General features: G+C 38.3%; 1 protein-coding gene across 1 annotated transcript in view; it reads left to right on the forward strand.

The window, feature by feature from the left end:
* Positions 1 to 24,183, forward strand: part of LOC127416903 (Golgi apparatus protein 1-like) — a 63,306-nt gene that overhangs the window by 25,124 nt on the left and 13,999 nt on the right. The window contains exons 7-22 of the mRNA XM_051656497.1: positions 335 to 521; positions 2,661 to 2,875; positions 5,297 to 5,418; positions 5,602 to 5,703; positions 9,348 to 9,501; positions 9,986 to 10,123; positions 10,312 to 10,398; positions 12,930 to 12,992; positions 13,087 to 13,200; positions 14,744 to 14,832; positions 14,924 to 15,041; positions 15,482 to 15,574; positions 15,815 to 15,952; positions 17,885 to 18,008; positions 18,213 to 18,355; positions 18,861 to 18,962. Coding sequence (XP_051512457.1) covers positions 335 to 521; positions 2,661 to 2,875; positions 5,297 to 5,418; positions 5,602 to 5,703; positions 9,348 to 9,501; positions 9,986 to 10,123; positions 10,312 to 10,398; positions 12,930 to 12,992; positions 13,087 to 13,200; positions 14,744 to 14,832; positions 14,924 to 15,041; positions 15,482 to 15,574; positions 15,815 to 15,952; positions 17,885 to 18,008; positions 18,213 to 18,355; positions 18,861 to 18,962 — 1,989 coding nt within the window. The remainder of the gene's footprint in view (positions 1 to 334; positions 522 to 2,660; positions 2,876 to 5,296; positions 5,419 to 5,601; positions 5,704 to 9,347; positions 9,502 to 9,985; positions 10,124 to 10,311; positions 10,399 to 12,929; positions 12,993 to 13,086; positions 13,201 to 14,743; positions 14,833 to 14,923; positions 15,042 to 15,481; positions 15,575 to 15,814; positions 15,953 to 17,884; positions 18,009 to 18,212; positions 18,356 to 18,860; positions 18,963 to 24,183) is intronic.

A 24,183-nucleotide genomic window follows, 5' to 3' on the forward strand; every position in this document is an offset into this window, starting at 1 on the left:
TATACGTGTTGACATGATTTTATGATGGAACATGATGGAAATCAACATTATGCCACAAATGCTGTTTATTAACTTTAACTTGATTTGAACTTGGAACATTCCTTTAACAGGTTAAACAAATGTTGTAACTTAAATTCGCAGATTTATTTCCCCACGTACTCAGTGTAATGTAGAATGGTTTTGAATCAACAGAATGTGCAAAAAATGTCAGTGTGCATGGAAATGCTTGAGTGAACCAAAGCCATAATCTAGAAGAATCCACAGGAATGTTGTGGTCAGTTCTGTATGTGTGTGTCTGATTATCTATGGCCTTAATAAGCATCTCTGTCCACAGTGCAGAAACGCCCTGACCACTCGGCAGAAACTCATTGCTCAGGATTATAAGGTCAGTTACTCCCTCGCAAAGGCCTGTAAGGCTGATCTACGCAAATACCACTGTAACCCGGACACCAGCATGCCCCGGGCCAGAGAGGCCAGACTGTCCTACCTCCTACTCTGCCTGGAGTCTGCAGTTCACAGAGGTTTGTTAATGGACTGACTTCTACACAGACTCGGAATGACATACTACCATAATGCTCCTTATGATATAATACCATAATAATGCTGCGTTCCATTCAAGTCAGATGTGGGATATTCCTACTTGACAACTCCAATCTCCGTCCATAAAGGCATTCCGTTGCCAGATGCTCGGAAGATGACATGTAAGGAAACAAAACTGCAAAGCTACCACAGCGTGACATCACAATGTGGAGGAAGTAGAGAACGAGTCGTTTTGGCAGCTTGGTTTCAACAAATGCACTTTTTGCAGTGAGGAGGAAGTTTTGAGTTCTGAAACTTGCAGTATGTTTTTAAAAGTACAGTGACCTCTTATATGTTAAAAGATCAAGGAAAATGTGTTTCCTGATGCCATGACCCCTTTAAACATTTGATACAATGTACTTATTTAGTACGTATATGTTGTTGCATACTTACCAGGGCTGTACAGTGCGACCATTTCAGTCGTGTTTGCACACGAAAATTACTGTGATATTTAGGCGCACTGGTGCGAGTGACCCAACTGAAGTCAGGGTGGAAGAAAAATCTATTCTCCAATTAATCGATTCTGAGAATATGGCAGCACAGTGGCACTTTTGCATGCACAAGAAACAGATGTTAGAAACGCGCATATCCTAAAGCCAAGCGCATCCTACCAAACTGATCGTAGACTAGATGCATCAACCACACACCATTCGTCTCCTAATGAAACTACAATCCTGAAATTAATTCACAAATTCACGCACATGGCAATGGGAGAGTTGATTTCATGATTACATGTTGACAAAGAACATGAAATACGTGCTTACGGCCGTTATTGCAATAATTTGCACAACAAGGAAAAAAACACCTGAAAATAATGATGAGACACCGGTTCAGGAGACGTGGGTGATGTTTTTATTTTCTAATTATTTTTTGTTTGTTGCTTTCCACTGTCTTTTACTCCTCTTGCGCTCTTTCATTTGCTGTTGCTCATTGGCAGTCTCTCGCTCGTCGGGAAGAGTGCGCACACCTGATGGCTCGTTAGATTAATGTTAAGCAGATGAGACTTCTACTCGCAGAGCAAAAAGATGGAACAGCGCATACGAGATGTTTGATAGATTTTTAAAATAATAATCCCGCTATTTATGACACTTTATTACCTGTGCTGAGGAAAGGAGGAGCTGACATCTGCAGTCTCACAGAAGCAGATATCTCATGTAATCAACCTGTAGTTATAGTTAAAATAAAAAATCTAAAGGCCTCAGATTTATTCTAATTAAAAATGTAATACTATTAAATAAAAATGATTAACAATGCTTTAAACATATAAAAGTTATTTAACATAATCAGTTGAATTATTTAATTTAATAGTTTCAAGTTTAGAAAACCAGTTTCTTTCATTTATTTTCTTGTGTATAGAGGTCAGTGTTTATCACATATGATGACAAAACTGCCATACAAAGGCTGTAAATACACTATACACCAAAAAAACAGTTACTTGACTTGAGTGTGGATTTTGTAGGTACTGCAGTTTTCTCAAAACCTGGTTATAGTTGAGCAAGACCTGTCTGTCACAGGGCAACTTACTGTCTTAGAACTACAATTTTGATCAAAATGTGAAGTTACTGTGTTTTGAGTTTGCACAGCAGAATAATCAATACGAAATTTTTTTTGATGTATCAGGAATCGTTTTGAAATTGGATCGTGACTCCCAGAATCGGAATCAAATCGTGAGGTGCCTAAAGATTCCAGACCATAAATTGAAGCTCATGAAGTGTTGTATAGCACAATCGGAACAAAAATGACAACTCCCAAATGCATCTACACTGCGCAGTAGTTATGTTTCACACTGCGATCCATCCCTTCAGTCAAACGAGCAAGTGTGAAAAGTTGTGTGAGATGTTTTAATCAGCTTGAATGAAATTAAAAGCATCAAATTTGACTTTAAATGTTTACAAAGCCTGGCCAACTGAAATTTGCAGCATCTTATCGTTGTACACTGTGTGACAGGAACATTAATTGTGTTCAGCAGTGCAGATATCACATTAACGTTACCATCTCTAAAAAAACTGGACTACAACTGTGCTCCTAAATGCAACCTAATTCTGTTCCTTTTGTGCTTGTTTTACCATTGGTCATTGCAGGCCGTACAGTGACCGGAGACTGTCAGGGTGAGATGCTGGACTACAGACGGATGCTGATGGAGGATTTCTCTCTTAGCCCAGAGATCGTGTTGCACTGTCGAGGAGAGATCGAGGCGCACTGCTCCGGACTGCACCGTAAGGGCCGAACGCTCCACTGTCTTATGAAGGTGTCCCGCGGAGACAAGAGCATGGTGGACAACCTCTGCCAGACAGCCGTAAGAATCGCTGCAGTCCTGCTTTCTCTCCTAAATCAGTGGTTTTCAACCTTTTTGACTTCAAGGCTCCCCATTGTCCAAGACAATATTTCATATTTCCTCTGGTACTTTAGCTGTAATGATGAGAATGCAGCTTGTTTTTAAAACTTTACTAACAGGCACTAGGAGTGTCAATAGATGATAAAATAATGAATTGTTATTCCAGAACTTTCAATAACTGTTTGTTCTTAAAATAAATACTGCTGTTGAAGTGAATTGTTGAATTGAAATAAGAAATATGATGTCAGTTTACTTGTACATGTGTGCATCTGTTTTTTTTTTTTGTTTGTTTTTTTTACATTTTATATTTATTAGTTATTAACTTATTTTAAATAATTTTAAGTCATGTTGTGACCCACTTGAACTACTGTGCTAAATGACCAAATAGGAAGCTTTTTGTTTTCTTGTGGCACTTCTTTCTAAATGCATAAATTATGGACATTTTCACTACTTAAAAAAAATCAAATACACTTCTCTTAACATCATAGGTTTGATAGGGATTTTGTCACTTAATATTAATTTTTTTCAATAATATTTAATCATTATTCAATCAGTGTTAATAATTAAGGGTTTTTGCACCAAAACAGTCATTTTTTATGACAATTTTCCACTCTCACTGACCCTTTTTTTTTACACGTTAATTAATTAATTTTATTGTAACATGTAACAGTGATTACAAACATTGTTTGTCGATTTACATTACAAAAGGAAAAAGTATTTGACTTATTTAAGAAATTAATAATAATGACAAAAATTATTTGTTAAAAAAAAGAATAAAACAGAATTTAAGGACAGAAAAAAGGGGAGGAGAGAGAGGAGCACTACAACAATTTTTTTTTCTTAATTAGAAGTATTTAAAAAAAAAAAAAAATATATATATATATATATAATTTTTTTTATTTTTATTTTTTATTTTTTTTATTATTATTATTATTATTTTTATTTATTTATAAAAAAAAATTATTCCCTTTTCTCCCCAATTTTGTCATGCCCAATTCCCACTACTTCGTAGGTCCTCGTGGTGGTGTGGTTACTCACCTCAATCCGGGTGGCGGAGGACAAGTCTCAGTTGCCTCCGCTTCTGAGACCGTCAATCTGCGCATCTTATCACGTGGCTCGCTGTGCATGACACCGTGGAGACTCACAGCATGTGGAGGCTCATGCTACTCTCCGCGATCCACTCACAACTTACCACACGCCCCATTGAGAGCGAGAACCACTATTTGTGACCACGAGGAGGTTACCCCATGTGACTCTACCCTCCCTAGCAACCGGGACAATTTGGTTGCTTAGGAGACCTGGCTGGAGTCACTCAGTGGTAGTTCCAGTAAAAATATTGAAATATTCTTAAAACAAGATGCATTTACTTGACAAAAAAAATTGCATAAGATATAAAGTCTTGTCTTCAGAGAAATCTGACAACATTTTGTAAACTTTATACTTAAAACAAGAAAATAAATATGCCAATGCGGTAAGAAAAATAACCTTTTTTTCACTTTGAAGTAAGTTTGTTTTTCTTACCCCATTGGCGCATTTAAAAATGTCTTGTTTGAAGCATTAACCTCACTCAATTTAGTTATATTTCTCTGAAAACAAGACACAATATCTCATGCCATTGTGCTGGTCAAGTACATTTATTTTGTTTTAAGAATGTTTAGATATTTTTACTGGAAAACAAGACAAAGATACTAATTAAAGAATTATTTTTTTGCAGTGAGACCAGTTGAAGGGTTCTGTACTGTTCTGATAAGGAGTGCACTGGGGAGACAGACACCCGGCTGTAAATGCACATGGTGCATATCAAGTGTTGTTATGGTCATGGCACCATGACGAGCCCTTCCAGAACATGTGATCTGTTTGTGTCTCTGCCATTGGTGCCCGTTTATCCTTATATCAAGGATCCACCTGTGGTGGTCCTGAGGCCAGCGTCTCTGCAAGGTGTCTTACCCCAGAAAACCTTCTTGTTGTTAGTTTTTCATAGACCCTCTCTGACCCTTTGAGTTAAGAGTGCTGTTTTTTTGCTGCTGTACCTTTAAGACTGCCATGGAAATGCCCTCTTCACATCTGAAACTAGTAACACTGCTTACTGGCACTCACGGATTGCAGGTTTGCTGCAGTGTCGTATAGTTTGCATTGCTCCTTCCTTTAAAAATGATCTCTTTTCGAAATCTGCATTATGACGCATTCACAGAAAAAAAAAAACAAACAAACAGACGTTGTTAATGTGTAAATATATTTATCTGTCAGAAAATTGCAGAATGAGTCGTTTTTGCAGCTTAATCAATGCAATAATTGTATTTATTTATTAGACTGATCTGGTTGGGAGGACGTTTTGAGGTTTTAACCTTTTGTTGTTTGTGTTTGTGTGTGTCTCTTCTGTAGCTCCAGACTCTTATCCAATCAGCAGACCCCGGCGCTGATTACCGGATTGATCGAGCTTTGAATGAAGCCTGTGAGTCTGTGATACAGACAGCCTGCAAACACATCCGCAGCGGAGACCCAATGTGAGTCACCTTAATGTAATGTAGATCTTGCAGAGCCATGCATGGTAAAATGATAGTATCAGATCTTAATATCCTGATACTTTGATATATCATGGTACTGAATGATTAATATACCATAGGAATGACATGGTACTCCAAGATGAAGTGTTAAAAACATGCATTTGTGTGTGTGTGTGTGCTTAGGATTCTTTCGTGTCTAATGGAGCATCTGTACACAGAGAAGATGGTTCAGGACTGTGAACATCGACTGTTGGAGCTCCAGTACTTTATCTCAAGAGATTGGAAGTAATCAAGCTAACCTTTCCATCTCCTTTTACCTCACCTGACCTTACCTGCTGATTCATACTTAAAAAGACCCCTCAAATGACTTCTTGTGATTTTAAGTTTGGTTTTTATTTCTGTGTGTGTGTGTAAAAGCTTGTCTTTTAAAGCTAGAATATGTGTTTAGTCCCTCAAAAGTCTTCTTTATTACATATTTAATTGCTCAGCACTTGTGTGTAGTTTGAGTCGTGTGGTCTGTGACGTGACCTACACTATCTGTGTTTCTCTCATGTGTTCAGTTTTAAAACAGATGCCCACACATTGTCATTATAATAAGACCATTAGCTGGTCATAACTTCATTCACAGCCCATTAGAGGCAAGTGCTTTTTAATTACAGCAGTTTAAAGCAGCAATTTGCTTTGATGGTCCATTGTGATTCACTTGCCTCTCGAACAGTTATTTGGAAAGCTTTGTTTGTTTTCAAGCGACTTTTGTTCCCTTTTAAGTGCAACAGTCTTGTTCTGGAAGTAAAAATCCCTTTTTTTTATCTTATCCATAGGGCAGAAGATTTTTAACGATAATTTAGAAATCTTTAAAGACAGACCTACCGTGAGCTTTGAGGTTGTTAATCAAAGGTATATGCTTCTGTTAAAGCCATGTTATTTCAACATTTTTAAAAACACCAACCAGAACAGCCCGGAACCTGGGAGTGGTGGTAGATCGCCAGCTTAATTTCACTGCACACATCTCATCAACCGCCGGTCTTGCAGATTCGTGCTTTACAACATCAGAAAAATCAGACTTTTCCTGTCTGAACACAGCTCCTGGTCCAAGCTCTGGTCATTTCAAGACTGGACTACTGCAATGCTCTGTTGGCTGGCCTTCCAGCTAACACAATTAAGCCACTGCAGATGGTCCAGAATGCAGAAGCGTGTCTGGTCTTCAATCAGCCAAAAAGGGCTCATGTCATCCCACTCTTGATTTCACTCCACTGGCTACCTGTAGCTGCCAGCATCAAAATCAAGGCTTTGACTCTGGCTTTCAGGACAGCCAATGAAATCGCACCCTCTTACTTCAATTCACTTCTTCAGGTCTATGCTCCAACTCGCTCTCTGCGGTCTATGAACGAGTGACACCTGGTGGTCCCATCACAAACAGGCTCAAAGTCTGTTTCATTATCGTTCAATTTCTCTGCTCCTCTGTGGTGGAATGAACTTCCAACCTCTACATGATCTGCTGTTACCTTCTCAACATTGAAGAACCAGCTGAAAACACATCTGTTCCATGAGCACTTAACCAACCCACATTAATTACACTTACTATGGCACTTAATGTACAGAAAAAGAAAAAAATCCATGTCTGTCTCTTTCTTCTGTGCTAGCATCTTTACTACTCCAGCCACTGTGAGAACTTGGCAGTCCTATACTGCAGATGTTGTTAAACTTTGTATGACAAATTGCTTGCTATGTGCCTCATTTGTAAGTTGCTTTAGATAAAAGCATCTGCTAAATGACTAAATGTAAAAAGTTGCTTTTAATAGTGGATTTGTGCTGAAAAACTTCAACCATGATCCTGCAGAGAAAAATCCACCAATCAGAGAATTGCGGCCAACAAAGCACGCCAAAAGAACTCTGCAGCGATGGTCCACCTTCAATGACTCACTGCAAATGATGCGATCGAGTCTAGCTTTTCTCTGCTCTAGAAAGCTTTTATGAACTAGACATTGCTAATTTCTTGTGTAGGGTAAAACATGCATTATGCAATCCATAATGATGTCCGATTTGTTAGCGAATCGTTCTTTTAAGTCAGTTCTTTTCAATGAATTATTCAAACCACACATCGGTCTAAAATAAATCATTTGCGGTGTTGATTTTTACACAGTTATTGTTTGTTTTTTTGACGAAAATATTCTTTTAAAATTAGTAAATATTTCATCTCGTCATGTTAATTAATTTTAGTCAGTTTTACTCTGATTAAATGCCATTTAATTTTAGTCAACGAAAATAAATATCTTTTAATATTGTGCAAAATGACAAAAACGTGTCAAACTCTAACAGACCAAACTGTAATCAAATATTTAAACATTTAGAAAAAAAATTATACAAATTGTCTTAATTTAAACGTATCAAAAATGGCAAATTATGAATATAGTGAAGTATTAAGTTATCCTACTGTATTCTGGATTCTTCATGCCTTAGAGACTGTTTTTAATCTTCTGTGTTTAGCCAGTTTAGGAAATTGCATTGCGTGTAGGGTTATTTACGGAAACGGCGTTTTCACAACGCAAATTACGCATATTACTATTTATTTCTAGTTCACCTGTTTATTTGCTTCATTGTCTGTGCAGATGTCAGTTATAATGTTGCATATATGTATGTTGTGGATATCGTGATTAATCTTGTGTAAATAGGATGTGTTTGAGTGAGGTAGGTGTCCGTTAGTCTCGAGAGACAATGGAATTTCTGAGCCCATGCAGAGTGTCCAGTTAGTTGTTACTGCAACGTTTGCTGTGGCTGTATAGTCCCACACGTGAGTGACAGACTCTGTTGCAGTGTCGACACCTGAAGGTTGTGTCAGCTCTCGGCTGGAGATGTTTTTCCTTTCGTTTTGCTCGTTTCTCCTCGGCGAGCTGGCGCAGCTTGTCTTCTCCAACTTTCAGTCCAGTGGTCAAGAGTGTCTCCAACATGACCTGTCCTGGGCAAGTTCTTCCCAGCTGTTGATGTCAATATCGAGAGCTTTTGAGGTCTCTCTTGCGTATATCTTTGAAGCGGAGATGGGGCCAACCTGTAGTCCTCTTGCCAGTGGCAGGTTCTGAATATAGGATGTCCTTTGGGATTCTTCCGTCATCCATCCTGCATACATGGCCTAGCCATCTGAGGCGACGCTGACGAAGGAGAGTGACCATGCTTGGGGTTTTACCGCGTTCCAGCACCTCGTTGTTGGTCACATGATCTTTCCAGGAGATCCCAAGTATGCATTGGAGGCAGCGCATATGTAAGGCGCTCAGTCTTTTCTCTTTATTTGAGAGAGGTAATTCACCCATTTTAAAGCTGTTAATTTTGCCGGTGTTCAGGGTGTTCAACCCACACAGTTCAAGTGGGAAAATCCCCAACATACTGGATTATTGGATTAGATTAACCATATCTAATATATTCTTCTATAAACAGATGTCTCTTTAGTTGTTTATTCTTCTGTTCATATCTTGCATTGTTATTATTTTGCAGGATTCTGTTAACATCTTGCCATATTTGCATCAACAGTATGCTTTAATACAATCAGTAGGGGTAAAATTGTTTGTTTTATGCATCTTTTTCGTCTCTTATTTGTTATCGTTGGCAAAATTAAAAAAACGAACATCAACGAACATTTTCATCATTTGCAAACTGGTCTGAATCAAATATGTTTTTTAAATATCTGTTTCCAGTAATCACAAACACATGGAAAAGTCATGGAAATTCATTGGTCAAAAAAGGGTGGGAACCCAGAATTTCATAATTGAAACATTAAAATACGGGGGACGCTATTATTTACTGCATTTAAAATGCAGTTTTAAAAGTTGGATTGTCATAATGGTAGTACAATTACATAAAAAAGGGAATGCGGAAGAGACAAATCTGGCTTTTCATGTGACTGATTTTGTCTTTGTTTGTCTGTTTCTTTCCTCTAGACTTGATCCTGTCTTGTATCGTAAATGTCAGAACGATGCATCCAGACTCTGTTTTACACCGGGCTGGAATGAGAGCAGTGAGCTGATGCCTCCTGGCGCTGTGTTTTCCTGCCTGTACCGACATGCCTACCGGACAGAGGAGCAAGGCCGAAGGGTGAGGAAACAAATAAACATCCTAAACAAAAGATGCATAACGATGCTGCATTCTGCAGTGATGGTCTAATGCAGTCATATTTAAAGGAACATTCTGTCATCATTCTGAGCACAACAAACCATTTGAAACATATTCAGATCCAATTTACTATGATAAAACTCTCAGTTTCCATAATATACCATCACAAACCCCATGGGCAATGTTAGTCCAAAAACAAGAATGAAATGAAAACCCACCAGAAATACAGCAGTACACCATCCTGGCACATTTAGCATACTTCTTCTTTTTATATATATATATATAAATTCATGCTATTTAGATTTGGAGAACATTAATCCCCATAATCTTGTATACTGTTTAGGGAGGATAGTATGCAAATTTTGATTCAGCCATTGCATTTGCTTTCCAAAATGAACTTAATGTAACTGATATATGGATACTATTGTAAAACTGATGAGAGAAAATCCCTGACTTGTCTGCGCAGCTCACAAGAGACTGTAAGGTGGAGGTCCAGAGAATTCTTCATCAGAGAGCTCTGGATGTGAAGCTGGACCCAGAGCTACAGAAACGTTGCATGACCGAGCTGGGCAAATGGTGCAGTGAGAAGACTGACACAGGACAGGTAAAATTTGAAAGGTGCTTTGGGAGGAAAACCAAAGGTCTTGTCATTTTTTAATTTTGGTATGAATGGTGATTTATTTCACAGCAGGACATGTTCTTTGTCTTTTAAAGTGGAGCAGTACAAGTAGAGTGTCTTTCCATGTCAATAATTAGAGTTTGTTGTGTTTGCTGGAATTCTCTGTTGTTTAGGAGCTGGAGTGTTTGCAGGACCATCTAGAAGATCTGGTGACAAACTGCAGAGATGTGGTGGGAAACATGACTGAACTGGAATCTGAGGTACGACAAATTCCTCATCATAGCATTATAGTTATATTATCATGTACATTTTAGATGGGTCAGTGATGTGATGCTCATTTTTTGTCCAGATCTATGAAGTTAGAAACATTTTCTTGAATGGACCTCTTCTATTATGAACGTTTTGAATGACTAACTATGAAGTCATTTTGATATTTTAATCTGGGGCTGAAAGTCAAAAATGTCTAAGTGGCGTAACCGTCCCGAGTTTTATTAAAAGCTGAAATTTTTCAAAAAAGAAATGTTGGCATGAGTAGTTTGAAATAATCTATTATTATTATTATTATTATTTTTAAAAATAAGCTGTTAAACAATTTTGTTTTAAAATATTATTAATATTTGAAATGTTTCAAAATCAAATTGAAATTCAAATCAAAGTCAGGCAGTGTAAACAAAATGCAGGTAGACATTCTGTTGTCGTTTGACAAAACAAAAATAAAAATAAAACAGAGGACCTTAAAGATCATGACTTTTTTTATTTATATATATATCAGATTTATTTTTATTTATTTATTTTGTAGACAAATGTAGATGTTTTCGAACCATAAAAAAAAAATATATATATATATATATATATATATAATATATTACACACACACATACACAGATTAGCCACAACATTAAAAACACCTGCCTAATATTGTGTAGGTCCCCCTCGTGCCGCCAAAACAGTGCCAACCAGCATCTTAGAATAGCATTCAGAGAAGATATACTTCTCACTACAATTGTACAGAGTGGTTATCTGAGTTACCGTAGACTTTGTCAGTTTGAACCAATCTGACCATTCTCTGTTGACCTCTCTCATCAACAAGACATTTCTGTCCACAGAACTGCTGCTCACTGGATGTTTTTTGTTTTTGGCACCATTCTGTTTAAATTCTAGAGACTGTTGTGTGTGAGAATCCCAGGAGATCAGCAGTTACAGAAATACTCAAACCAGACCATCTGGCACCAACAAACATCCATGTGATTATCTAATCAGCCAATCGTGTGGCAGCAGTGCAGTGCATAAAATCATGCAGATACGGGTCAGGAGCTTCAGTTACATTTACATTTATGCATTTGGCAGACGCTTTTATCCAAAGCGACTTACAGTGCCCTTATTACAGGGATAATCCCCCTAGAGCAACTTGGAGTTAAGTGCCTTGCTCAAGGACACAATGGTGGTGACTGTGGGGATTGAACCAACAACCTTTTGCTTACCAGTTCAGTGCTTTAGTCCACTACGCCACCACCACTCAGTTAATGTTCACATCATCAGAATGGGGAAAAAATGTGATCTCAATGATTTGGACCGTGGCATGATTGTAAGTGCCAGATGGGCTGGTTTGAGTATTTCTGTAACTGCTGATCTCCTGGGATTTTCACACACAACAGTCTTTTAATTCATAAATTATGAATTAAAGTTATCATGGCTGACTGTGAATACTACATTTCTACAGTGGCATCTGAAACTGAAAACTAGTGATTTGAAATCATGCTGCATCCACACCACTAGGTGTCACTGTAAGTCCAAGATGACTTGAAGACAAAAGTTACTGAGTGCTCCCTTAAAACGTTGTTCAATCTTTGCTTTGTAGATTATTTCTGCCTTGGGTATCTATCTGTTTTGGGTTTTTATGTATGAACTGAACTCAGTTGACAGAATGTTTGACATTCAAAATGAAACTGCTAGCTTTGATTTCATGGTATTATTTATGGTGCCCCTTAGAAAACAGGGTGGGATTTTGTTTTCTGAAATAGTTTGCGTTCCCTCGCAATAAATTGACCATGGTTTTACTGCAGTAACCATACTTTAATCCATGGCATTTGTATTTAAACCATAGTAACCACAAGATTAACCATCATTAAACTATAGTAAAACTATGGTTACTAAATGGATACAATATACTGTATTAAAAGCATGGTTTCTGCCAATAAACCATGGGTACTTTTCATAGTTACTACAATATTACTATAGTTAAAACAAGATTTGTGCCAAAAACTATTATTAATACATTCTACTATGTGACTGTAGTAAAACCATGGTTTCTGTCAAAAAATAAAATAAAACCACAGTTACTACAGTATTACTAATATATTCCGCAGGAACAAAAAACTATAAAGTAGTAACCATGTTTTTTGGTGGAAACCAAGTAATATTGTATCCATATAGTAATCATGGTCTTACAATAGACAAATTATGAATTGTATTACAATTGTTTTAATTTTCTTGTATTATTACTATGGTTTCACTATGAATATTATGGTTAAAATATTTTTACTGTAGTAAATCCATGGTAAATGTATTGTGAGGGAATGCCAAAAAAAAAAAAAACCCTGTCCTATAAGGGGCGCTTTAGTAATTATTTACAAAATAAAATAACTGCAATTGGTCTTTAACTAACTGAACATTGTTTAATAGATTTTTGGGGGACTTTAGGGATCTAGCCAATTACTGCTTAAAGCTCTTATTTCAGGAAGCATGAGTGTCAAATTATCTTACATAAATGTCCATACCATTGTGTTTACAGGACATTCAGATTGAAGCCCTTCTGATCCGAGCCTGTGAACCCATCATCCAGAACCACTGCCACGTTAGTACTGACCACTGACACCCAGCTCACGTTGATCAGGCCCTTTTTTTTAATTAAAAAACTATTCTCACATTGGTCTCATCTGTCCTCATAGGATGTAGCTGATAATCAAATAGACACAGGGAATCTTCTGGAATGTCTCGTACAGAACAAACATCAACGAGAAATGAATGATAAATGTGCTGTGGGCGTCACTCATTTTCAGCTGGTAAGCCATTAATAACGTCCTGTGTTCAAGGAAGTGCATTTAAACCTTGTTTAAATGCTTTAAAGGCGACAAATAAATGTTTTCCTGGATGTTGTGTGGTCCAGGAAGAGATTATGAGCATTAGCACATTTTTCTGCTTTCAGAAACTTTTCTGCAATTTTTTATAAATACTGTAAATAAATAATTTTTAAAATACTAATATAATATACAAACAGTGTATATATATATATATACTGATCAGCCACAACATTAAAACCACCTGCCTAATATCGTGTTGGTCCCCCTCATGCTGCCAAAACAGCTCTGACCCGTCGAGGCATGGACTTCACAAGACCTCTGAAGGTGTCCTGTGGTATCAGGCACCAAGACGTTAGCAGCAGATCCTTTAAGTCCTGTAAGTTGTGAGGTGGGGCCTCCATGGATCGGACTTGTTGGTCCAGCACTTCCCATAGATGTTCAATCGGATTGAGATCTGGGGATTTTGGAGGCCAAGTCAACACCTTGATCTCTGTCATGTTCCTCAAACCATTCCTGAACAATGTGTGCAGTGTGGCAGGGCGCATTATCCTGCTGAAAGAGGCCACTGCCGTCAGGGAATACTGTTGCCATGAAGGGGTGTGCGTGGTCTGCCACAATCTTTAGGTAGGTGGTACATGTCAAAGTAACATCCACATGAATGCCAGGACCCAAGGTTTCCCAGCAGAACATTGCCCAGAGCATCACACTACCTCCGCCAGCCTGCCTTCTTCCCATAGTGCATCCTGCTACCATCTCTTCCCCAGGTAAACAACACATACGCACCTGGCCATCCACATGATCTAAAAGAAAACATGATTCATCAGACTAGGCCACCTTCTTCCATTGTTCCATGGTCCAGTTCTGACTCTCGCGGGCCCATTGTATGTGCTTTCGGCAGTGGACAGGGGTCAGCATGGGCACTCTGACTGGTCTTCGGCTACACAGCCCCATACGCAGCAAGCTGTGATGCACTGTGTGTTCTGACACCTTTCTATCATGGCCAGCATTATGTTTTATAGCAATTTGTGCTACAGTAGCTCTTCTGTGGGATCAGACCACAAGGGCTAGCCTTCGCTTCCGATGCGCATCAATGAGCCTTGGGCGCCCATGACCCTGTCGCAGGTTCACCGTTTGTCCTTCCTTGGACCACTTTTGGTAGGTACTAACCACTGCATACCAGGAACACACCCCACAAGACCCGCCGTTTTGGAGATGCTCTGATTCAGTCGTCTAGCCATCACAATTTAGCCCTTGTTAAAGTCGCTCAGATCCTTACGCCTGCCCATTTTTCCTGCTTCCAACACATGACATTCAAGAACTGACTGTTCACTTGCTGCCTAATATATCCCACCCCTTGACAGGTGCCACTGTAACGAGATAATAAATGTTATTCACTTCACCTGTCAGTGGTTTTAATGTTGTGGCTGATCAGTGTGTGTATGCATATATATATATCAGCATTCCCTAATGAAGAAACTTTCAGAAGTAGTTTATTTTTATGCCAAGCATTTTTCTCCTCCTACAGATTCAGATGAAAGACTTCCGCTTCTCCTACAAGTTCAAAATAGCCTGTAAGGAGGACGTACTCAAACTCTGCCCCAACATTAAGAAGAAGTACGTTTTCAAATGCTGTAACTTAATTCTCTTCCTGTTGGTGTCTTTCTTGCCCTCATCATGTTTCATGCTGTAACTCATTTTGTCTTAGGGTGGATGTGGTCATCTGTTTGAGCACCACGGTGAGAAACGACACTCTACAGGACGTGAAAGATCAGCGAGTGTCTCTGAAATGCCGGAAACAGCTGAGAGTAGAAGAGCTGGAGATGGTGACTTCCCTTTACTCTAGTTAAACCAAAGCTCAAAGGATTATTGCGTGTTATTTTCAACCACTTTTGTGGCATGACCTAGATAAGTAGTCCCACATCAAAAAATAGTTTTTGAACTTTGCAGCTCAAATAACAAAAAAATTAATGCAAAAACAAAGATTTGAGCTTAACATTTCTGCTAGACTTTCATGTAACCTTTATCAAACTGAGGAACAAGTTGAAATCTTTGTCAGTGGTAATTATCAGCATGCCACAGATGCTGTCCATAGACATTAAGTTGAAAAAAAAAACTCAGAATGTTCCTTTAACTTAACTTCAGTGTGACAGATTGGATGAGGGATATTTGAAACCACTTGAGTCAGTTGTGTGTTGTCTCTCATCCAGATGTCAAAACAGATCTACTACTTTGTCAAAGACTCTGCTTTTCTCTTTCAATACAGTCAGAAGACATTAGATTGGAACCTGAGCTGCATGACACATGCAAAAAGGATATCAACAAGCTTTGTTCCTCTGTTGCCTTTGGAAATGCTCAGGTAAAGGCTTTATGGGAATGTCTTTACATTACATTAATAAATCTTTTGCAAGTCTTTGGTTTTGCAAGAAAGCTTTGCGCAACCAGCTGGTGCCATTATTAACAACAAACAATTTAAAATGACCAACACCTGGTGTAGAATATGACCCCTCTGACTCTAATTCAAGAAAGTTAGGCTTTGCAGTATCTGATGATCATAGTTATTTGTTACCTGTTTCTCTCATTCTGCATCTCTTCTCAGATCATTGAGTGTCTGAAGGAGAACAAGAAGCAGCTATCTCAGGTGTGTCACAAGAAGATCTTTAAGCTGCAGGAAACAGAAATGATAGACCCTGAACTGGACTACCAGCTCATGAGAGTGTGTAAGCAGATGATCAAGGTGAGATGTTTGGGCAGTTTACTTACTTGGGTTCCTCATCTGGATATCCCTTCAGATGCATACTGACGTTTCTCTCATTACCTAAAGCTGCTTTGTCTGACAGAATAATCAGATGAATTTACTCAATCAGATCAATAGCGATAGTTTTATCGCCCCATTTTAATTACTTAAGCTCAACAGGGGGACGAACAGAAGAGGTTGATGGATTGGTCCTGAATTGGGAAAAAGAGTTAAACACCAAAGTCATCACCTTGTATTTTATGAGTGAAGCCATAGAGAGTGAACTTAGTGCCTAACAAAGGATTCCTGATTTTTAAATGTATTAGCCCTTTTTTAATTCTGCATGACACCACACAAGACAATATTATTTTATTTTATTTCCCATTTCATATAGCCTGCCCAGTTTCTTTAAATAAAAATTAATGATGATCATTTTTTCTTCTTCTTGCTTTCTTGTTTCCTTTTTTCTTGCTTCCTTGCATCCTTTCTTCCTTCCTTGCTTTTTTCTTTCTTCCCTTGCTTCCTTAATTTCTTTGTTGCTTCCTTCCTTCCTTCCTTGCTTTCTTTCTTTCCATCTTCTTCCTTTGCTTTCTTGCTTCCTTTTTACTTGCTTCGTTCCATCCTTGCCTCTCTTGCTTCATTGATTTCTTCCTTCCTTCCCTTCCTTCCTTTTTTCCTTCCTTCCATGATTTCTTTCTTGCTTCCCTCCTTTCATTTCTTGCTTCCTTCTAATCTTGCTTCCTTTCTTTATCTCATCCTTGCTTTCTTGCTTATCTTCTTTCTTCCTTCCTTGATTTTTTCCTCTTTTCCATGCTATCTTGCTTCCTCCTTTCCTGTTTCCTTCCTTATTTTCATCCTTGCTTTATTGCTTCCTAAATTACTTCCTTGCTTTTATTCTTCCTTCATTGTTTTTTCTTTCTTTCTGTCTGTCTTCCTTTCTTTCTTGCTTCCTTGTTTCCTTGATTGCTTCCTTTCTTGCTTCCTTCCCTCCTTGGTACATTCCTTCTTTGCTCCCATTCTTGATTGCTTCCTTCCTTGTATCCTTGCCTCCTTTCTTCCTTTCTTGCTTCCTTACTTCTTTCCTTGCTTTTTTCCTTCTTCTTCCCTTGCTTTCTTGCTTCTTTCTTTCCTTCCTTCCTTATTTTCATCCTTGCTTTCTTGCTTCCTAAATTACTTCCTTGCTTTTATTTTTCCTTCATTGTTTTCTTTCTGTCTGTCTTCCTTTCTTTGTTGCTTCCTTGTTTCCTTTTTTTCCTTGATTGCTTCCTTCCTGTTCTTTCTTCTTTCCCTTCTTGGTACATTCCTTCTTTGCTCCCATTCTTGATTGGTTCCTTCCTTGCCTCCTTTCTTCCTTCCTTGATTCCTTCCTTGTTTCTTTTTTCTTTACTCCCTTATTTCCCTACTTGCTTCCATTCTTTCTTGCTTCCTTTTTTCCTTCTTTGTTTACTTGATTGCTTCCTTTCTTGCTTCCTTTTCTTTCTTCCTTCCCTCCTTGCTACCTTCATCCTCTGCTCCCATCCTTGATTGCTTGCTTCCTTTTATCCTTGCCTCCTTCCTTCCTTCCTTGCTTTTTCCTTATGCTTCCTTGCTTCTTTCTTTCTTCCTTACTTTCTTCCTTCCTTCTTTCCTTTCTTTCTTTCTTGCTTCCTTTCTTCTTTCCATCTTTGCTTTCTTGCCTCCTAAATTACTTCCTTGCTTTCCTTCTTCCTTCATTGTTCCCTTTGCTTTCTGTCTGTCTTCCTTTTTTCCTTCCTTGTTTCCTTGATTGCTTCCTGTCTTGCTTCCTTTTCTTTCTTCCTTCCCTCCTTGCTACCTTCCTTCTTTGTTTCCATCCTTGATTGCGTCCTTCCTTGCATCCTTTCTTCCTTCATTCCTTCCTTCTTCCTTTATTCTCTTTCTCATTCTATCTGAACTCCTTTGTTCTTGTGTTAGCGTTTTTGCACAGAGTCGGATGCTAAGAACATGCTGCAGTGTCTGAAGCAGAATAAGAACAGTGAGCTGATGGATCCCAAGTGTAAGCAGATGATCACCAAGAGACAGATCACTCAGACCACAGGTACAGGCCAAACACACTTCCTCCTTTGCCTCACTCCTTTAGTACAACTTCCTTTCCACACAACAGTTTAGCTTATAGTTTTGTTGAGTCAGTTATTCTGAAATGGTCATCTAAATTTTGGAGCTAGTTTACATTCTGGCCTTTTCTTAAAGTGTAATTTGAATTGTTATTTCTGTAATGCTTGTTTTGTCTTCTTGTATTTAGACTTCAGACTAAACCCAGTGTTAAGGAAGGCTTGTAAAGCAGACATCCCCAAGTTCTGTCAGAATATACTCAACAAAGCCAGTGACGCCAGTGAACTGGAGGGTCAAGTCATATCCTGCCTTAAACTCAAGTACGCAGACCAGGTATGTTAAAATTACGAGAATAGATAGCCCTATTACACAGCTCTCTGAAATTCTTGATTCTGATTGGTCAATCACAGCATTCTGCAGTCAAATATTTTTATATAATTCAACAATGTATCTTGCAAATGATTTCATTCATAGCTGTGCTAGTTTTTTGTCTCTCGTATCACTCTGTGGTCTTAAGTCTATATGTCAATGTATTTATTAATTTGATAAATAGCCATGTAATAAGTGGAATAATGTACAGTTAGCTGGTCATTATTGTAAAATAAACCCCTCTGGTTTGTGTCAGGGTCCTGATCACTTTGTCAAGGTTTATTTTGCGATAATTACAGTCATTACATGTATATAAACAAATTTGCACAAATAGGACATATAAGATTTACTTTTATTAGCATGTGAGTGGTAGTGTTGTGATAAGGAAATGGCCTGCAGAAAATCCAGTGAATTATTAGTGTGACCAGGAAACTTGTTTAAAACTGATGATGACTGTCATTGCTTCCAGCGTCTGTCTTCAGACTGTGAGGATCAGATTAGAGTGATTCTTCAGGAGTCTGCATTGGACTACCGGCTGGATCCACAGCTTCAAGCTCACTGCAGTAATGAGGTGAGTGGAAACATGGGCTCTGTTCCAAACCTTGCTGTCTACTGTCTACAAAGTCTTTATTTAAGCGATCTTGATATCTATTCTTAAAATCCCAAGATCGATCTTCTAATATGCAAAGTTTAGCACTGAGATCATATCACTGCGTGTTGAGGAAAAGTTTGGTTTTCAACGTGTGTTCAAAGACGAGATCCATACAATCCATTAATGTCTCTTTTAATATCCTTTCGGTTCTCTACAGTCAGTTGTTGATCAAAACCACGAAATAGAAACATTTAATTATAATAAAGATGCCATGAAACTTCACTCTCGTTTAAATGTGCTCATCCACCAAAACAAAAAGCTGAACAGCCGGTAGTCTTAAAGAGACGGGATCATTTTCAAATCAAAATCAAATAAAATCCCTTTATTGTCACCCAACCATATACACAAGTGCAACAGTGGGTGAAAGTCTTGTGTGCGGTTCCAAGCAACATAGCAGTATGATAATTACAAAAAACATCTGATTTACACATAACACAGTTTACACATCTTGTTACACAACACAATATACAGGTGCATCTCAATAAATTAGAATGTCGTGGAAAAGTTCATTTATTTCAGTAATTCAACTCAAATTGTGAAACTCGTGTATTAAATAAATTCAGTGCACACAGACTGAAGTAGTTTAAGTCTTTGGTTCTTTTAATTGTGATGATTTTGGCTCACATTTAGCAAAAACCCACCAATTCACTATCTCAAAAAATTAGAATACATCATAAGACCAATAAAAAAAACATTTTTAGTGAATTGTTGGCCTTCTGGAAAGTATGTTCATTTACTGTATATGTACTCAATACTTGGTAGGGGCTCCTTTTGCTTTAATTACTGCCTCAATTCGGCGTGGCATGGAGGTGATCAGTTTGTGGCACTGCTGAGGTGGTATGGAAGCCCAGGTTTCTTTGACAGTGGCCTTCAGCTCATCTGCACTTTTTGGTCTCTTGTTTCTCATTTTCCTTTTGACAATACCCCATAGATTCTCTATGGGGTTCAGGTCTGGTGAGTTTGCTGGCCAGTCAAGCACACCCACACCATGGTCATTTAACCAGCTTTTGGTGCTTTTGGCAGTGTGGGCAGGTGCCAAATCCTGCTGGAAAATGAAATCAGCATCTTTAAAAAGCTGGTCAGCAGAAGGAAGCATGAAGTGGTCCAAAATGTCTTGGTAAACGGGTGCAGTGACTTTGGTTTTCAAAAAACACAATGGACCTCTGACGTTGTCTGTGGTTCAGGAGTGGCTTAACAAGAGGAATATGACAACTGTAGCCAAATTCCTTGACATGTCTGTGTGTGGTGGCTCTTGATGCCTTGACCTCAGCCTCAGTCCATTCCTTGTGAAGTTCACCCAAATTCTTGAATCGATTTTGCTTGACAATCATAAGGCTGCGGTTCTCTCGGTTGGTTGTGCATCTTTTTCTTCCACACTTTTACCTTCCACTCAACTTTCTGTTAACATGCTTGGATACAGCACTCTGTGAACAGCCAGCTTCTTTGGCAATGAATGTTTGTGGCTTACCCTCCTTGTGAAGGGTGTCAATGATTGTCTTCTGGACAACTGTCAGATCAGCAGTCTTCCCCATGATTGTGTAGCCTAGTGAACCAAACTGAGAGACCATTTTGAAGGCTCAGGAAACCTTTGCAGGTGTTTTGAGTTGATTAGCTGATTGGCATGTCACCATATTCTAATTTTTTGAGATAGTGAATTGGTGGGTTTTTGTTAAATGTGAGCCAAAATCATCACAATTAAAAGAACCAAAGACTTAAACTACTTCAGTCTGTGTGCATTGAATTTATTTAATACACGAGTTTCACAATTTGAGTTGAATTACTGAAATAAATGAACTTTTCCACGACATTCTAATTTATTGAGATGCACCTGTACAACTAATAGTATACAGTATACACAAAATAAGAAGACTGTATACAATAAAATAATATACAATATACAGTATACACAAAATAAGAAGACTGTATACAATAAAAATACACAGTATATAAAATATATTAAAAAAATGTTTTTATTAAAGAATGCTCAATTTTTTTTATTTTTTTTTTTTTATTTATTTTTTTAATAAATATACTTTTATTTATATATATATATATATATATATATATACACACAGTGTGTATATACACATACACACTCACCGGTCACACTTTTTTAGGTACACCTGTACATCTACTTATTCATGCAATAATCTAATCTTGTGGCAGCAGTGCAGTGTATAAAATAAAGCAGATACGGGTCAGGAGCTTAAGGTAATGTTCACATCAACCATCAGAATGGGGACAAAAATTTAATCTCAGTGATTTAGATCGTGGCATGATTGTTGGTGCCAGACGGGCTGGTTTGAGTATTTCTTTCACGCACGACAGTCTCGAGTGTAAAGAGAAGGGTGCGAAAAAAAACGTTTCAGCACCATGCAGCAAGCGGCAGTTCTGTTGCAGAAAACGGCTTGTTAATGACAGAAGTCAGAGGAGAGTGGCCAGACTGGTCCAAGCTGTCAGGAAGGTGACAGTAACCCAAATAAACACAAGTTACAACAGTGCTATGAAGAAAAGCATTTCTGAACATACAACACGTCGAACATTGAGGCGGATGGGCAACAGCAGCAGAAGACCCCTCCAGGTACCATTACGATTGGAAAAACATCGCCTGATCTGAAGAATCTGGATTTCTGCTGAGGTACACAGATGAAAGGCCCACTGCAACCTGATAAAGTAGTTTTTACCAACTTAAAAGGTCCAGTGTATACTGTAATAAACAGGACTAGTCTGCTCTAATTGCAAGTTTCTTGGCTTATATGGGCCGGTTTTGTATTTGTTAATGAACAAACATCATAACCGTAAACTTCCTCTTTTCATTTTGTACATTAGAGATATTAATATTAATGACAACATTAAATTATATTTATCCTTTGGTACACATCTTTGGTTTTCTGTCAATGAAGGACAACTTAAGCCTTATTGAAGGTGCTGTGAGGGTACTTGGGTCAAAAAAGGTTGGGAAACACTGTCATAAGTCACTGATTTATGTGCTCTTCATGGACAGCATCACCGTAAAGTCTAATTTATACTTATTCGGCGAACAGGCTCCTTTTAGTTCGTTTAAAAATATGATGAAATGCACCGACGTTTTTGTTCCACTTAGGTGTTCGTTTCGTAATTAATTCTCCAGGACACGCACATCCCTGCAATTCTTGACCTAGGAGAACTCAGCTAATCGAAGAACATTGATGATTGGTTAAAATTAGGAAAGGTTGTGCTTTGAACGTGATGTTTAGTATTTACAATTGCATGTTCCATAGGAGATTATAGCTTGCTAGGTTACTATCTTAACGTTAAAAATGGATGACTTTAAAGGAATATTCCGGTTTCAATACAAGTTAAGCTCAATCGACAGCAGTTGTGGCATTATATTGATTACCACAAACATTTATTTTGACTCGACCCTGCCCCCGACGCTGACTACCACCCCTGGAGTGACTCCAGCCAGGTCTCCTAAGCAACCACATTGGCCTGGTTGCTAGGGAGGGTAGAGTCACATGGGTTAACCTCCTCGTGGTCACTGTAATATGGTTCTCGCTCTCGGTGTGGCACGTGGTGAATTGTGCGTGGATGCCGCGGTGGATGGCGTGAAGCTTCTGCGGTAACGCGCTCAACAAGCCATGTGATGCGCGGATTGACGGTCTCAGACGCTGTGGCAACTGAGATTCGTCCTCCACCACCCGGATTGAGGCGAGTGACTACGCCACAATGAGGACTTAGAGCAGATTGGGAATTGGGCATTCCAAATTGGGGAGAAAAAGGAAAGAAAAAAAAAAAGGCAAAAATTTAGGTTACAGTGAGGCACTTACAATGGAAGTGGATGTGAATTTCTGGAGGGTTTAAAAGCAGAAATGTGCAGCTAATAATTGTATAAAAGCATTTACTGTACATTAAGTCTTCTGTCAAAACTCATGTATTATTTGAGCTGTAAAGTTATTTGAATTGTAATTTTTACAGTCGTTTTAGAGCTTTAGTGTTTGTTGACATTACACCGTCTTGGCAACAAAGATGTAAAATTGGCTATAACTTTACACAGATGAGGGAAGTGATTTTATCACACTAAAATCATGCTAACATGCATATTCGCTGTGTCTCGTTTCGAAGGCTGCATGCTAGGTAGGACGCGTCCTTTGAAGGCTGCAGTATACTGAGCATTTACTCAAGTCTCATTTAAATGGTGCTTGTTTAAACAAGCATTGTTTAAACGAGACGGCCTTCGTAGGACAAACGCACGGTTGCTATGACAGCACGCCATTCTTTAACAAGCACGAGCACTTTGAGTGAGAAGGGAACAAAGTCCCTTTGGAAAGGAATGTATGAGTTAAGTTTTAGGAGAGTTATAATGATGCAAAGAGAAAAGAAAATAGATTTCGCAGTTGTACTTTTAGTCTAATACTTTATTTTAAATATATATAGATATAATTATACATATTATATACTCTGCACCGATCTACTGAGGTACTTTAACTTGGGAATTAACATTCCTTGCATTTGAACATCATATTTACGGGCAAATTGGTGTCATTTTTTTAGACATTTCCGTTGAAGCAAAGAATTGTGGGTTGTGAGTGCCCACGAAGGATACACCTCATGCATCCTCCGAATTCCCATGAAAGAAGGTCGCATTCGAAGGCTGCATTCGAAGTGTCCTACTCGCTTTTCTGAAATGAGACAGCCTTGATGACGTATGCGGCCGACAAATGCGACCTCCGGAGGACACATCCTTCCAAATGCTGTTTATGTCTTGTGGCTATACTTTTGAATCAGTGAGTGTTTTAATGCTTACGGATTGGCCTATTCACTTCCATTGTAAGTGCCTGTAACCTTGATTTTTGGTTGTTGAAATTTAATTTTCCTTGTAATCAACATTATTCCATAAATGCTGTCGATTGAGCTTAACTTGTATTGAACACGGAATATTCCTTTAAATCAGTTTATTATATGATGCTCAATACAAACTTCACAAAGACAACGTGGCCATGACAAATGCGTAGAGAGAGTTTATTTATGGATTGGAATCAGATCAGGTAACTTGTCGGCAAATGCGGGAAGGGCTCTGGGACTACTTCAGTAAAACAAAGTGAATAAATTTTCAAACGTAAATACGAAGTAAGTTCGGCTTCATCCATTGTATAAATTG

The sequence above is a fragment of the Myxocyprinus asiaticus genome, chromosome 26, assembly GCF_019703515.2.
Source record: "Myxocyprinus asiaticus isolate MX2 ecotype Aquarium Trade chromosome 26, UBuf_Myxa_2, whole genome shotgun sequence".
In the NCBI taxonomy this organism is placed as follows: domain Eukaryota; kingdom Metazoa; phylum Chordata; class Actinopteri; order Cypriniformes; family Catostomidae; genus Myxocyprinus; species Myxocyprinus asiaticus.